At 52.9% G+C, this 16,074-nt stretch overlaps 1 protein-coding gene across 2 annotated transcripts in view; it reads right to left on the bottom strand.

Moving 5' to 3' along the window:
• Positions 1-2,693: 2,693 nt before the first annotated feature.
• The window catches only part of NOL10 (nucleolar protein 10), a 105,242-nt gene continuing 91,861 nt past the window's right edge, over positions 2,694-16,074 (bottom strand). For both annotated transcript variants that reach the window (XM_014589713.2, XM_006140824.3), the window contains exons 20-21: positions 5,433-5,535; positions 2,694-3,432 (exon numbers count right to left, since the gene is read on the bottom strand). In XM_014589713.2, coding sequence (XP_014445199.1) covers positions 3,313-3,432; positions 5,433-5,535 — 223 coding nt within the window. In that variant the 3' untranslated portion in view covers positions 2,694-3,312. The remainder of the gene's footprint in view (positions 3,433-5,432; positions 5,536-16,074) is intronic.

Below are 16,074 nucleotides of genomic sequence, written 5' to 3'. Positions count from 1 at the left end.
AAGCCGAGGGCACCCCTGGACCTGCCCACCCTCTCTATTCAAGAACGTGTCGGGCTCAGAGGTGCGTGTGCAGCCCCACAGGGGAGCCAGGGCTGGAGAGGAAGCGACTTCATGGAGCCCATCTGAGCCTCACACTGTACCTGGAGCAGCAGGTCCTGGCCCAGGGTCAGTGCCAGGCTGAAAGGACAGAAGGAAACAAGACTCGCAGAGGCTGGCGGTCAGCCCTGGGCAGCCTGGCCCTGCTGCGCCCCATAGAACCTGCCCACTGCTGGCCTGGCCTCCTAGGAGCCTCGAGTCAGAGCCAGGCTCCCCTGCCCAGCCGCAGCATGCCGATGGAATATAGTACAGTGGCATACGGGCTCCCCACAGAACAAGGGGTCCCCTCAGGGAGGAAGAAGAGGGGCCTGCAAAGCCAGGTGCGGGGCTGGAGGAGACCGACCTCATGCAGGGGTGGAGGTGATAGGCTGAGCACCACACCCTGGCCCGAAAACCTCGGCCACAGCGTCCTTGCTCACTTCCAAACTCCCATCCCCGGGAATGGAGAAGGGAAGCCGCAGGAAGCAGAAGCCCTCCTGGGGGAAGAGGTGCCTAAGAACAGGTGGGGAGAGGCTGAACGGGAAGGAGGCAGTCGGCAGAGGGCCCGAGGCCACCCGAGGATGCTGGCACGCAGCAGCCCGGCTCGCCGAGAACTCTCCCTGATGACCTGGGTGAAGATGTGATTCTTTTCCCGCCCATCGAGGGGGTGAGAGATGACATTTCCGCACAGAAGACGGTTATCCAGAGAAATGCGTAGCAGGTTTATTTAACCAGAGCTTTGCCTGACGTGGAAGACTTCAGAACAAAATCCCAAAGACCAGGGAAAACGATTGTTATGCTCTGGTCAGCGAACGGTCAGCAGGTAGAGATGAGATGGAAAGGGTCAGAGCTAATGCTAAGAGACTGGGGTGAGGGCCAGCACGTGGGGAAGTGGTTAAGGTGCTGAACTCCTATATGGCTGACCATGGTTCAAGTCCTGGACCCGGCGGTTTGAAACTTACGCTGGGTGTGAGAATGGAGGAGCGCGGACTGCTGCGTGGTCATTCCCCCTGGGGCGGAGGTCATTTCTCACTTTCTTTCTCTCTGGTAAACACACATCCTATAGCAAAAATCTGTTACAAATAAAAAAAGAGACTGGGGTGCCCAGCAAGGCCGATCTGTGCTGCTCCCTCGGGGCCTGAGTAGCCCGCTTCCTCCCTGGCCCAGCAAGGGGCAGGACTCCTGCAGAATGAGGGTCTTCAAGGGAGAAGGGAGAGACTGACTTCTCTGGGTTTTACGGCTGGCTCTGGGGTAGGCGTTCTAGTTTCCATGATGTGCCTTGGGGAAAAGGAATTCTGGATTCTGACTTTCTGGCAGGAGCGGAGGGTGGGAAGGCAGGAGGGAGGGTGGCCAGAGGGCTGGCTTCTGAAACTCAGTGACCGTAGCGCCACATCGTCCTCTAAGCCCTAACGCTGACACACGGACACATAACTAGTCCCTGGGGGCTGAGCCAGACCCGCTCCTTTTAGTAGGAGCTAACGCCATTTTGGGCGCTCCACCCTGCCTCATCTTGGAGAGACCTTTCCTGGCCCTGAGCAGGAATTCTGCTTTAGTCAAACCCTCAATAAAGTCTTACCTGGGGTGGTCATTCTGACCACTTATGACTTTTTTTTTCTTTAGGTGTTTGCCATAGGGTGTGTGTAATCACCCTGGAGAGAGACAGAGATAGAGAGAGGGAAAATGAGAATGACCCCCTGTGGGGTGGCCACACCATAATCCCTTCTCCATTCTCTTCTTGGGATTCTGGGCACGCATGCACACGCATCTGGCATGATTTCCAAGTGGCTGGGTCAGGGACTCAAACCATGGTCAGCCATGTGGCAGTCCAGCGCCTTAACCACCACGCCACCCACTGGCCCCTCATTCTGACCATTTAAGGTAATACATGGCACCAGTCTGAATCCTGCTGACGTCACAGGCCTCTGCTAATGAGAAGGCTGCCGATCCTGGGCCCGGGACCATCACGTCTTCCACCAGGTGACTCGCTGCTGCATTTGGGCCCAGGGCAGTCACCTGCCCAGCAGGGTGTGGGCCGTCGTTCTGCTCCTCGCTGCGCCTTCGAAGAGTGCCAGGCTGTGAACGTGCATGCGAGCCGCGCCTGCCTGACCCTGCTCCCGCCGGCCGGGCCTCTGATGGTAACTCCTGCTCAGGCCCCTGTGAGCCAGCTCCCCGTCCTCCCCCTCCAGAACCGCCAGCCCACGTACCACGTGCGCTTTTTCTTGGAAACAGGCAGATTTTAACCTCTCAGGCCACGGACGTGGACCCCTGAGCCACACTGCTCCCTGAGGCCGAGACGACAGGTGGAAGAGAAACACGCCAGGAAGGAGAGAGGTGAGATAGGGAACTGTTGAAACAGGTGGAAGAGAGGAGACAGAGACAGACAGATGTAAGCGGGAGCCCCGTGTCCCTGGTCGCTGCGTGCTCCAGCACACTGAGCTACCTCACGCCCTGCCTTCCGACTTGCGGCCTTTCGGCTAGGGGCCGCCGTGGACAGTCCAAAAGTGACTGCCCCAGTTGTGCATAACCAAACTTTAAAAATGCATGAAGCCACGTCACAACAATGCCTGAAGAACTAAGGAAACCAAAGTTAATTTTCCAATTACCTCGAGGGATGAGTGTTTCTGAAAGAAGCCATCGAATGGAAGTATTTATTGTTACAAATGTTTCTGTCAGCAAGATGATCTCTAATTGCACTGAAGGAAAAACAAAACAAGCCCGACCATGGCTATGTATGTAGCACCGAGGTGAAAGGACCGCCGGTAGCTGCCATTCTTGCTTCCAGTCACTACTGTTAAGTTATACTTAGTATAAAAATGTCTTTTAAAACAATCTCAAACGAATACATAAACAGGTCAGAAGCCCAGAGCACACCCTGACACACACGCAGACCCCGGGCGAGCTGGGTGGCGTTTCCGGGGGTTCCACGGTGCGGCAGGCGAGGCACTGCTGGGGAGAGGCTCCCGGGATGTGACCCCTTTGCTTAGGTACAGAGGGCGCTCGTGCCGCGGGACACGTTTCCGTGTTATGGACCGTACCCCGGGCTGAGCTGATTAAACGGGGGAAGGCTGCACCACAGGCCCCGCACTTCCTGGGAGCACCCTGGGGCTCACGATGGCCAGCTGCTCGCAGCCTGGCTCCGACATCCAACCGTGAAACGCAGAGACAAGTCCCGTCCCCAACGTGACTGGCGCCCAGGGCAACATGCCCGAGTGGGAGCCGTGCCCTCCCTGTCCCCGCTCAGTGGAACGGTCGCCCCCTTCTGTGCCTGGACTTCAGGTGGCCAGCAGAACGGCGGAGCTTCTTCCTCTCTTGTCGATGCAGCTTCTCGGCTTCCTGCTGCTTCTTCTGCTGTTCAGACTGAGAGAGAAAGTGAAATGAGTCGGGGGACAAGAGGACAGCACCCGACTTCGGTAACTCCTGGGATGCAGCCAGCACCCCTCCCAGGCCTGCAGTGGGGGAATGCCACCCTGCAGGCTCGAGCCCGTGGTCTGGCCGCCGGGACCCTGATCTGACCCATGCCGCCTAGTCAGGACAACAGGACAAAGGACAGCTTTCACTGTCACGTAAAAGCAGAAATTCTGAACCCCCGGGCAAGAGCAGTGCCTGACACACCAGCCGGCCACTGCAGGAGGCTGGTTTTCCAAGCAGCACACAAACACCGCTGAGGCGTTTGCCAGAAGGCTCCCGAAGAGCCGCCTTGAGAAGACGCCATTCTTTTCAAAAGGTCCACTTGGCGTTCAAGAGTCTTTTGTTTCAAGCCAGAATCATTATTTTTTTTTCACAGTCTTAAAACAAACAAACAAACAAAACACAAGGGCCAGAAAGTGGCATGGTGGTTAAAGTGTTGGACTCCCACGTGGGTGACCGTGGTTTGAGTCCTGGACCTGATGACTTGCTTTCTCACTTTCTCTCTCTCTCTTCCCCTCTGACGAGCACCCATGCCCTATAAAAAATTAAGAAAAAAAAGTAATAATGATAAGTAAATAATTCTTAGAAAAAAAAAGTTAAAGAAAAACACAAGGCCAGCAGGCGGCATGGTGGCTGAGGGCACTGGATTCCCACATGGCTGATCGTGGTTTGAGTCCCAGACGTAGCAGCTTGCTTTCTCGCTTTCTCCCTCTCACTCTCTGTCTCTGCCTGGTCAAATTAAAAGATAATAATAACAAATGGAATTAAATAAATAAAATATTAAAAAAAGAAAGAGCAACACTTCTGTGTACCGAAAGTACATCATTACCACACTTGATCCAAGCAATTGTCCACCAGAACTAGCTCAAGGACTTCCATCTGGCCCAGAGAACCCCGCTCCCTCGAGAGCGGAGGCCTGCTGCCACGACACAGGTGGACAGCCACCAACCCCGCCAGCTCAAGGTACAGGGCGCGCTGCACGGCGGCCTGGCCCAGACGCACCCCTCTGTTCTCAGCACGTGCTTGCTCCCAGGAGCAGGAATCCTCCCGCCCACCCGGGCCGAGTGTCACCACGTCACCAGGAACTCTTAGGAGGACGCCCCACAGAACCACAACGGAGGTCAGGCAGTTGCCCTCACACCACAGCCGAGGGCTTGGTAACACCAACTCCGGAGCGCGAGGCCGGAGAGCACCCCAGGACACACGGCACCACGATCAGGCGCCGCACAGCCAGGCCCTGGAGGTACTGTCCTGTCACTGCTCCTGGAGACGAGGTCTCTGCGCCCCTCCCGTGGGTACTCCTGTTACTCCGAAATTACAGCGAAGGCCGAGGGCAAGGGGGCAGTGTGAAAGGAGGGACCTGGGATGGCCCGTGCTCAGAAGCTCAGCTCCTCCTTCCCATCACTCTTCGGGCGCCTTCCCAAGGAAATCTGGCCCTGTATCTACTCCCGAATTCCTCCCTGCCCTCTTTCTGAGGCCCCCAGCCCGGCTCGAGTATGTCCTTCCTAAGCCAGGCCACCGCAGGAGGCACCATCCCTGGGGCTCCGGAGGTCTCCTCTCTGACACCCGTCAGTCCACGCAAGGGGGCAGTGTGAAAGGAGGGACCTGGGATGGCCCGTGCTCAGAAGCTCAGCTCCTCCTTCCCATCACTCTTCGGGCGCCTTCCCAAGGAAATCTGGCCCTGTATCTACTCCCGAATTCCTCCCTGCCCTCTTTCTGAGGCCCCCAGCCCGGCTCGAGTATGTCCTTCCTAAGCCAGGCCACCGCAGGAGGCACCATCCCTGGGGCTCCGGAGGTCTCCTCGCTGACACCCGTCAGTCCACCCCTGCGGCAGCCAGCCGACTGGTTGAAACCTCTGTGGGTGAAAACCCGACGGCAGGGCCTTGCCAGCGCTCTCGGCCCTCTGGCCTGCTCTGGAGCACTGAGCGCGGCCCTCGTTAAATACTCACCCTCTTCAATGTGAACGTCAACTGCTTGCTGCCAACAGTGGTGTCTGACACACTCAGTGTCCCGTTCTTTGCTTCGATTTTCAAACGATCTTCCAGCGTTTTACTGTAAGAAATTGAAATAAGGAGACCTTAATTACCACTATGCTTCGAGTTACCATTTCAAACAAGTTTTATTATCACATGAAGAAAAATAATTTACACAAATGTTAAACGCTGAAAACAACACTCCTTTAACACAACTGAGAAAAGAACTGGGCGTGTTCAAATAGTCCCGCGGCTGCAGCGGGGCAGTGTGACAGTGCTCCCCGGGCGACGCCACGGGGAAGTCCTGGGTCGGTGCTGGGTTCACGTCCTGAGGTTCCCCTGTATACACGGGGCACGCGTGCCGCATGCATTTGCCCGTGACCCTGGCTGGCTGAGCTGGGGGATCCGGGCATGAGGACCCTACTGCGTGTGCTGCCTGCCCGTCCTCTCTGTGTCTCTCTCAGGAATAAAAAAACTTTCTAGAAGTCAGTACTCACAACCAATACACATTTACTAAAACCAATGGCCAGGAAAACACCCTACCTTTTAAGTTTATTTCTTCCATCCCCAAATTGTTTTTGAAGTTTGTTTCTTCCACGAACAAAGAGAGAGAGAGAGAGAGAGAGAGAGAGAGAGAGAGAGAGAGAGAGAGAGAGAGAGAGAGACAGCCCCCGAGCAGGGCCCCTTTAGCCCTGGACCATGAGCACGAGCACTGGGCGTGCCCCGGGGGGTGGCTCCACAAACGCAGCAGCTTCTCAGGGGGGCTCGCCACACAGATGGTCACGACTCCACCGCGGTGCCCCGTCAGACCCCGACACCAACGCGGTGTTTTCAGTGGTGGCACCGAAGACCAGAGTCGTTATTTACCTTGCTAAATCCCATTTCTGTAGCGCAGAAGCAGGAGGGGCACATGTCCAACACCCAAGACTAGCTGTGCCGGTGAAGGCATTTACGACTGCAAAGCGTCTTCTGTCTACACCACGCACAGTGACGTGCTGAGTCATCTGACACCACGCCACCACACAGAAACGGGCGCAGGCCAGGTCTCCAGCCAAGACACGGAAGAGCTGGAATTCTGAGTTTTGATTCGCTCAGTCTTAACTCGCCAGACCACAAGCCACCGTCCTGTAGTAAGGGGGGTTTTCAAAAAGTTCGTGGGAAATACGTGCATTATAAACGTAGTATGGGTGGAGTGCCAAAATAAACCTATACCTCAGCTCCTTTTCTGTGGACTTTGTGAAGCACCACACACGAACAGCTAGAAATGTGAGTCTCTCTAGCCACACTGAGAACAAAAGCAATTACATTTCCAGGAAATTCTACCTGATTCGGCCACAGGCTCTGGTCTCTCTCTAGGCGTTTTTCCTTCAAATTCTTCCTTGAACTGATTTTTCTGACATACTTTATGCCCAATTTAATTTCTATTTCATTTCTTGATGTTTTCTAAATTTTTCTAGGGTCTTGTTATACAAAGAGTCTTCAAAAATTTTCATAGAAAATGTGTATTATGAGAAAACCACAAGGGCCAGCCGGTGGTGTGGTAACTGAGGTGCTTGGATCCAAGGCCAAATGAGTGATATGAGTCCCAGACCCAGCAGTTTGAAAAGCACTCCGGGTATACGTGCGTGCGTGCCCAAAATCCCCAGAGGAGAATGGAGAAGGGACTGCAGCATGGCCATACCCCCCAGGGGTGGTTTCCTGTTTCCCTCTTTCTCTGGTAAGCACATGTATCCCATAGCAAAAAAAAAGCACCACCTCCCCCAAAAGAAAACACCCTCGTGTAATCTGTGTTTCTGCCGGTTTGCTGTGTGCCGCGGTTCCCAACCAGGTGTATGACTAACACATTCCCACCTCTGCTTTCCAATAAAGATGCTAAGTTTGAACTCTGTACCTGTTACAGAAAATGTCATTGCATGTTATTATAATAATGTTTTATTGTAAATCAGAACATTGGCCCTTTTCATCAACTTGGTTTAGAGGAGGAAAAACGGGAGTAAGCCTAAAGATATATATGCTTGGTATGCGTCAACAGTCTCCCCGAGTCCTCTTATGCGTGGATGGACGGTTTCCCTGGGTCCTCTCATGCGCGGACTCTCGCTAACCCTCTAGAAACGGCTGAAGCCACACCTGCAGTTCCCCGATGAGACTGAGACAGGAGAGGAGCAGGAAGAAAGAGGATGATGGTTCTCCCCCTGTTCTGTTCTCACCTTGTAAAAGGGGTACTCCCCCTTCCCTACCCCAGGGGAACCAACCCAAACCGACGGTACTCTTTAAAGTAAGTACTAACAACTTCACTGAATTAAGAATAAATAAATAAAAATGGCTGAGTTGTGTGAAAGGGTCTTCTTTCCCCAGAAATGTGATCCCGGTAACTAATTACTGAGTACGATACAGATCCAAAACAACCCATAAGACAGGGATGCGCCTCTGAAACCCTGAAGCTGGTGTTTGATGCTCACACCATGAGACTAGCCCGAGTTTCTAAGGGCTGGAAATGGACCGAACACGCCTTCTTCATGTAATCTGAGGCATAAAGTGGTTAGCATAAAAGTGGCACTCTTTTCTAAGCAATAATGTTATTAAGAAGCACTTTTAAAGTGCTTTTCATCTTCAAAGTTCTTTACAGACTAACTAATTATTCCTTTCAACATCCCCGAGACACAAGTATTTATCCTTTATAGATGGCAAAAAGAGGGAAGATGTTAAATGACTTGCCCGGGGCCACCTGCCGGTTCAGATCTAAACCCAGGATTCCAATTTGAGAACTTCTGGTTTCCAGGCGTGTGTCAGGCCGCACCTGCTTTGTGAAGTTTTGTTCAGGAAGCCTGTCCATTTAGTAGTCTACATGGCACGCTTCCACATGACAAACTGAATGGCATGACATTGAGTTTGGCTTTCTTTCATATTTTTCAACGTAGGAACTCAAAAGTGAGGCGTGAAGCGACTGTGCCACGCACAGAAATGACGTTAGCCCGCGCAAACTCGACTTGTCCATTTCATTTCTGTTCTTCCTTTTCGCAGCTATAAACTGCAAGGTTTCAAAGTTCTCAGGAATTCCGAATAACCGTGGAGCCCCGGAGACAAGGTGGTTCACGGAGAACACTAATTTGGGAAGAAAAAGGCTTTTCAAGTAAATTGTAGGAAATTACTACCCTGTGAAGAATGACCTTACTTCCTCCATGACAGGGTATATAAATTCTGGCCTTTCCTCAACGTGCTCTGTGTGCACGTGTGAAAACTTGTTCCGCCTGGCGACGCGGAGGGCCGGGCTGAGCTCTGGGACGGGCCGTGGCCGGAGATGACACGTGGACGGGCAGTGCACTGACTCTCAGACCCCGCAGGTCTGCTCCCCCGCAGGAAGGGGGTTCACAGACGGGGCTGTGCACAGCCTGCTCCTGAGCGGACTGGCCACCGAGGGCCTACGGAGCAGATGGCGCGGCTGCAGCACCTGAGCACCCCCAGTTTTACAGAAACAGGGGACCCAGAGAGAACCCACGCAGGCCCTCCCGCCTGCTCCTCCCTGCGCAGCCCTGGGGCACCCTCCTTCCCTGCCCCTTGGCTTCTCTTATCCAGGCTCAGTCTGTTGGCCTCCCGAGAATGAAGTCAAGTATTTCAGAGAAAAAGTTCTTCTGAAAAGTCCCCAAATCTGGGGTGACTGCTAAAAAAATAGGTGTAGGCTTTACAAGGGTGAAAGGGAGTGGGCTTATCCAGATGGAGAGGGCTCTCAGGGTGAGAATCTCAGTTACCAGCACAACTGTCCTAAACAGAAAGGGAAGACGGCACGACCACGGGGAAACCGAGGAGGTACTTACTACAAGCCCGGGGCGGCCGAACGATTTCCTTCTCTCTTCACACGTGTGCACACACATACACTTAATTTCTTTCTTTCTTTTTTTTAGTTTTTGCTATTGGGAATGTGCACTCGCAGGGGCGGGGGGTGACCAATCTCTTCCTGGGGGGATAACCACACCACAAGCCCTCCTCTTCCATTCTCCCCTCGAGATTTGGGGTACACATGCACACACACCAGGCCTGTTTTTCAAGTCACTGGGTCTGGGACTCAAACCACAAAGTCAGCCAAGTGAGATCCAGCCACCTTCACCACCATGGCACTGGCCCCATAATTTAATTAAACATAATGTTCCACAACTGAGGCTTCTTAAATCACTTTGCATGGAAGGGGCCGCAGGGCGGAGGAAGATACTGCGCACAGGTACAATCTGCACACTTCGCACAGACTTCAGAAGAGCTGACTCTAATTGAAGGAGTCACCCATCATGTCTACAACAAAGGGAATAAGGATGAGGAAACGGAAGCAGAGTCTACAGATAAACGATGAGCTCTAAGTACTGAACTTTAAGTACTTTGTTTTAAATAACTACTAACTCGACAAACATTTGCATACACTATAAATGTTAATAAGAATTCTATTTCAATACTTCTAGTTTGCATCTGTTGCTTGAAAAGCCCCATTTGGGGATCAGCAGGTGGCAGGTGGTTATGGAGCTGGACTCCCACATAGCCTACCACTGTGGGCGTCCTGGGCCCGGCGGCTTGAAAAAATCATGCTGGGCATGTGTGCGTGCATGCCCAAGGTCCCAGGAGGACAACAGGGAAGGGACTGTGGTGTGGCCTTCCCCCAGGAGGTGATTTCTTACTTTCCCTCTCACCGTCTCTATCTGGCAAGCACATACACCCTGTGGCAAAAAATCTTCAAAACAAAACCACGCTAGCAGGCTGGTGCACCGGTGGCCAGCCTGGGGGTGGAGGTAGCTGGCAAAGAGCCAGATGTCCTACCTCACGGAAGAATTGGTGGCGATGTGCCTGTGCATTACTGAGTGTATATTACTCTAGTGAACGGTTCTCTTTAACACGTAAGTTTGGAATTAAATTACTGTTACGACTAGACTTCTAAAACGCTCATACTGAAACAACGCTGCACTGCCTCAGCGCTTGTCCACGACCGGGGAAAATTAGCTAAGAGAGACACACACTGCAGTGACTCCACAGGGCGGCCGATGCTGCAGCCACGGCGAGCGGCTCGGGTCACTACACTGCCCGCCAAGGAAGACCGTGCTGAGATGGAGACTGTCTAAAGAATCACCGAACTCCCAGGATCCCCCACAGGGCAGGTGCTGCAGAGAATGCTCCGTGCGCTGACCCGAGGGGGCGCTCTGCACCTAGACTCTGCTCCCCAAAGAGCAGTCTCACCCCTGCCAGGGTGGCGAGCCCTCGCTTCCCAGTCCTGCCTGTGAGCGTAGCCAACCCGGATTATATTCCACGACTCTCCGTCTTGTCTCTAAGGTGTGAACTCCGTTTTCTCTGAGGCTGTCTTCCCACTATGTGCTCCTGGCCTCATTCCCACCAACTGTTAACCAGATTCTGCCCTGTCAGGACCAGCAGATGGCATAATGGTTACGTTGCTAGTCTCCCACATACTTTACTGCAGTTCAAGTCCCGGACCAGTGGCTTAAAACTCATGCTGGGCGCGTATGCATGTGTGCCCAACATCCCAAGAGCAGAATGGAGGAAAAGGGACTGCGGCGTGGCTTCTCCCCTGGGGGGTGAGTTCTTGTTTTTTGTCTGTCCATCTCTGTTCTTCTGGCAAGCATATGCGCCCTATAGCAAAAAAATATATAAAAAAAGTAACTTCTACCCTGCCCACTAACTCGCACTCCCCTGTCTCTACTAGCCCCTCTAGCCGACAATGAGCCTCGCACCTCCCAACCTTCAAACCTTCCCTAGCGCGTCACTGGCTTCGACGACTTCCACTCACGGGCGGACATCCTGGGAGAAGCGCCCGCAGGATTGTGCACGGTGTTTCTCTCGCTCGCGTTCTTCAACCCACTGCATTCAGACTTTGTCTGGGAAACTAGTCCCCACAGGGCGACCTCTCAGCGGCCTCTCGACCTGCACGTTCCGGCATGGCTCGCTCCCTTCCCTGAGATGCACTCTCTGCGTTGGGCTCTTTCCAGCTTCACTCCCACCTCCGAAGCGTCCTTGGTGTCTTTACCGCCCTCTCTGCCTGCTCGTTCAGTGACAGCTCTCTGTCCCAGGTGACCAGAGCACTGTGCCGTCTCTCGGCTGCTATTAGGTCGCAGGGAAAGTCACGGCGTATGTTTCCACACAAAGATCCGTCACGGCTTTCCCAATGACCCGATATGTCTTGCTTTGCTTACATTTGTCATTTTCCCAAGAAGGTGTGTGCTTTTAGTCAGACTCAGGAAAAATGCTGGGTGTTCCCGCGGTTTCGCTGCCAGCGCTCATCTTCCTCCACGCGAGTACGGTAAACCTTTCTCACTCCATGGTTTTGGCCACACGACAGGCTGGTATCTCTCAGGCCAGTCTCTCCAGCCACCCCTTCCGAGCCCAGGCTCAGCTCTCCATGTGTGCGGGACATCACCGGGTGACACGGGGCTCTGCAGACGACTGCCAGCCCAGCTTGGCACTTGAGCCTTCGGCCTGTCCTCACCCGCGCGGCCACGTGACTGGACGTCCAGCCGCGGCCCCAACTCGGCCGTCTCCTCCGGTCTTAAATCAGCAGGCAGGCCAGCTGCAGCTCTGCCCGCTTTTCCTTCTGAGTCCGACAGTCTGGCTGTGTGTCCGTCCTTCCCGCCCTGTAAAGCAGGCCCTCGTCACTCCTGATGGGGGCTACCGCGAGGGTCTGTGGGCTCACCTCTGGGTTTCTGGCTTCCCCTCGACACTGCCTTTATAAAACTGAGATGTTTTATTAAAGGATTTCTGGTTTTATAAAACATGTACCGCTTTTATTATCAATAGCATTTTTGGCACCAGCAACCAGTTTCGTGGAAGACAAATTTTCCGTGGACCGGGTGTGGGTAGACGGTTTTGGGATGGTTTGAGCGCCTTCCGTTTACCGCGCGCTGTATTTTTACCATCAGAACACCGTGATGTACAGAGAAAGCCTTCTACAGCTCACCACAGTGCAGGTGGCAGGAGGTGGGCTGGTCTTCCTACAGCTGGACGGCTCCCCCTGGGGCTGTGAGACTAACCCTAGGGGCGGACCCACCAGGAGGCAGACCCGCCCAGCGGTGGCCATGGGGAGCCAGCCATGGGGAGCGGCCGTAAATGCAGAGGGAGTGAAAGGGAGCTTTGCTCGCTCACCCACTGCTCACTCCTCCTGTGCGGCCCCGGTCCTGACAGGCCAGACCAGAACCCTGATGTACACTACTGGGCAGAGGGGACAGAGCAGACTGAGCTATCCACCAAGCTTAGACGCGGCCTTCCTGGCGGCCAGCCCTGCTCCCCTGCTGGCTGCTGCCATGGATGTGCTCCTGCCCGTGTCACGGCCGGCCCGTGTCCATACCCAGCTCTGCAGAGGATGCCGCCTTTCCACCTGCTGAGAGGTCCGCCCTGCATCTTTCAGACAGTTTCCAATCTCCCTCAAATTCAGCTCCTCTCTTACGCTCCCTTCCCAGGCCTGCTCCCAGCTCCGGGCTGCCCGTTATGACAGCCTGCAGGCAAGCGGCCTTCCCTCCCGGTCCTTACTCCGATCCTTACTCCGTCCTGAGGTCTAGCAGGGCACGTGGCTCACACCAGGTATGTGGTGACTGTGGGGGGCGGGCAGAGGGCGGGTAAGTGGACGAATAAACTCAGCGCGTCAGCCTGACAGCGTGTGATGGTACACATGTGCATTTATCAGAAGCCACAGGACTCTGCCATGCAGGGAACAACGCACACGGACACCGAGCGGCCACCTGCTGCTGACTCTGCCCTTCACAGAAAGAGCTCTGGAGACGGGCGAGTCAGAGAAGCCCTCGGTCTCGGGCTGTCTTTTGCGAACTGCCTTGTGGGAACTGGCATAATGAACACTAAGGAGTCACTCTGCTCTCTGAAAGATAATGGCTCAACACTTCATTAAATAATATTAAGATACTGCAGGTTCAGGATCTGTGAAAATGATCCAGTCATGACTGCAATTCAATAAGCAGCTGGTGCCAAAATGCTGGCAAACTGCGGGCTACGCCTACCGGAGGGTCATTACTGTGAACAGGCTTTCTCCTGAGCTCCTGCATGAGCTGTCGCCAACACTGCTGCTCTTCTCCGAGAGCACGTGTAGCCAGGTGATATTCAACCTGCATGTTTAACTGCAGTGTACGCACTTAGCTATTGCTTATTTACTCCTAAATACTGAAGCTTCGTCTTTTTATTTTTTAACAGTAATATCGTGCCAGAGCCCCTCAGCAGAAGGAAGAATGTCAGTGAGGTTACTCACACCTTCCACCCCTAGATCGGGGTCTCCTATCACCATGGTTACGCTCACACCGAATGCTCCCAGATTTGCCTGATCCATGGGTCACAGGGGAAACGAGTTCTTCCTCAGCAGATCTTAACGGGGTAACTTCCTGAGGGGCTGGATGTGGAGCAAAGGCAGGGAAGAATCACACTTCCAGCAAGAACTTACTGAGTGCCTCCTCTTTCTGAGTGCGTCCGCAGGAGCTAAAGTCGTAAATACGAGACACAAAGAGCAGGTGATCTACAGGTTCACACACCAGGCCGGAACACAGAGACATGCAGACATCCCTCTGCTTCTAAGCGGGGCTCTAAATGAAAACCACCTCCGACCACTGCAGTGTGAAGCGAGGCTGCACACGCTGTCGCGAGAGGGGAGACACAGCAGCCTTTTTGGAGACCAGCGTGACACTTTCCCAAAGCCCCTCAATGTCTAGCAAGTCCACTCCTGGGTGTACGCCCAGAGCAGACGGAAACAGTGTCCAGGCCTAATGTCTACATAAACATTCACAGCAGCGTTATTCAGTACGGCCAAACGGGAAACCCAGACGTCCATCAACTGATAAACGGGTAAATAAAATGCGGTACGTCCATACACTGGACTATTAACTGGCAATAAAAACAAATGATGTTTGGATGCGTGCTGTGACAGGGAGGAGCATTAATTAACAACATTGCTGACTCCAGTGGAAAACAATCAAACACTAAAAACAACTGCATGTCTCCACTTACAGGAGATGATGGCAAAGACAAGTCTATAAACAGAGAGAAGACCAGTGGTTGCCTTGGGCTGGCAGATGGGGTGGAGGGGTTAACGGGGTGTCAGGTTTCTTTCTGGGGTGAAGAAAGTGTTCTAAAATTGTGGTGATGGCTACACAACTCTGTGAATATGCTAAAAACCAGTAAATTACGTGCTTTAAGCAGGTCAACTGTCTGATACATAAATTCTATCTCAGCAAAGCTGGGACCAGAAACAGTAAGACTGGTAGGTAAGGAAAATACCTTCAGGGCTAGCAAGTGGTATGGTTAAGGCCCTTGACATCCACTCGGCTAATCACGGTTCGAGTCCTGCACCTGGCAGATTCCTTTCTGACCTTCCTTCTTTCCTTGTCCCTCTTTGGTGAACACATGTGTCCTATAGCAAATTAAAGACTGATAGTAATTTTTTTTTTTTAATTTTCAAAAATATCATGAATAGAGGGGCCAGCAGGTGGCATGGTGGTTAAGATGCTGGATTCCCATATGGCTGACCATGGTTTGAGTCGCAGACCCAGATGCTTGAAAATCACATAAGGCACATGTGTGTGTATGTCCAAAATCACAAGGAGACTGGAGGAGACGGGATTGGAGTGTGGCCACCTCCCTAAGGGACATGGTATTCTTACTTTCCCTCTCTGTCTCCCTAGGGCAAGCACATCTGCCCTTAGACAAAATAAATAAATAAAAAAAATAAAGCAAAACAAAACAAAAAACATGACTACTACTAGCTTCTTTACTCACCAACATATTTGTTACTGGTTAACGAGAACCAGAATTGGGAGACACCCCTGGACTCTAAACTGCAGGATTCACTGAAGGGTTCATTCAATAGTGCCCCAGATACCTGCTAGGGTCTGGTGAAATAAAGATAGGTGGCACATCCCTCCAGACACAGCTCCGTCTGCCCTACTCACGACCCAGTTCCTCGGGGAAAGCTGGGAGCTGGGGCAGTTACCAGGCACAGCAGCAGGCTGGTCCGGACCGACGGCCTCCTCTGTCCTGCCTGCTGCTCTCCCGGGCTCCTGGATGCTTCCAGACATCACCTGCGCCCACCGCTCACCTCCAGAACTTGTGCACCGACACACGATCCAGACTTGATCACCGAGCTGACTCCTTACTTAGACACCTGACAACCAAACTGTTCAAATACTACGACTTCTTTTTGAAGACTGATTTTTTTTTTTTTATGGCGGAACACATTTATAACGTAAAACCTATCATTTTCACCATTTCTAGACGCGCAGCTCAGCAGCATTAAGCCCGTTCCCAATGTCTGCAACCATTGCCGCCAACCACCTCGGGAGCATTTTACCATCAGGTGAAACTGCACCCACAAACACCAGGGACACCGACGCCTCGTGCCCCTCCACCAACCCCGGCAACCATCCATCTCTTTCCTGTCTCCAGTATTTGACCATTCTGGGAGACCACTCTTTTTCGATCTCTCCAATTTCCTGTAAAAGACTTAACATTTCTTGTAAATTTTCCAACTGACATTTTCACTAATCATGTACAGTGGGATGGGATAAATACAATGGAGATACTAATTTTTAAAAATAACTTTTTGTTAGGAGCCAAAGAATTCGCTGCCTCTTGCTCACGCTCT

The sequence above is a fragment of the Tupaia chinensis genome, unplaced genomic scaffold (assembly GCF_000334495.1).
Source record: "Tupaia chinensis unplaced genomic scaffold, TupChi_1.0 Scaffold000045_1, whole genome shotgun sequence".
Classification (NCBI taxonomy): domain Eukaryota; kingdom Metazoa; phylum Chordata; class Mammalia; order Scandentia; family Tupaiidae; genus Tupaia; species Tupaia belangeri.
Note: the sequence above shows the minus strand (reverse complement) of the source record. Positions and strands in the feature narration are given on the sequence as shown.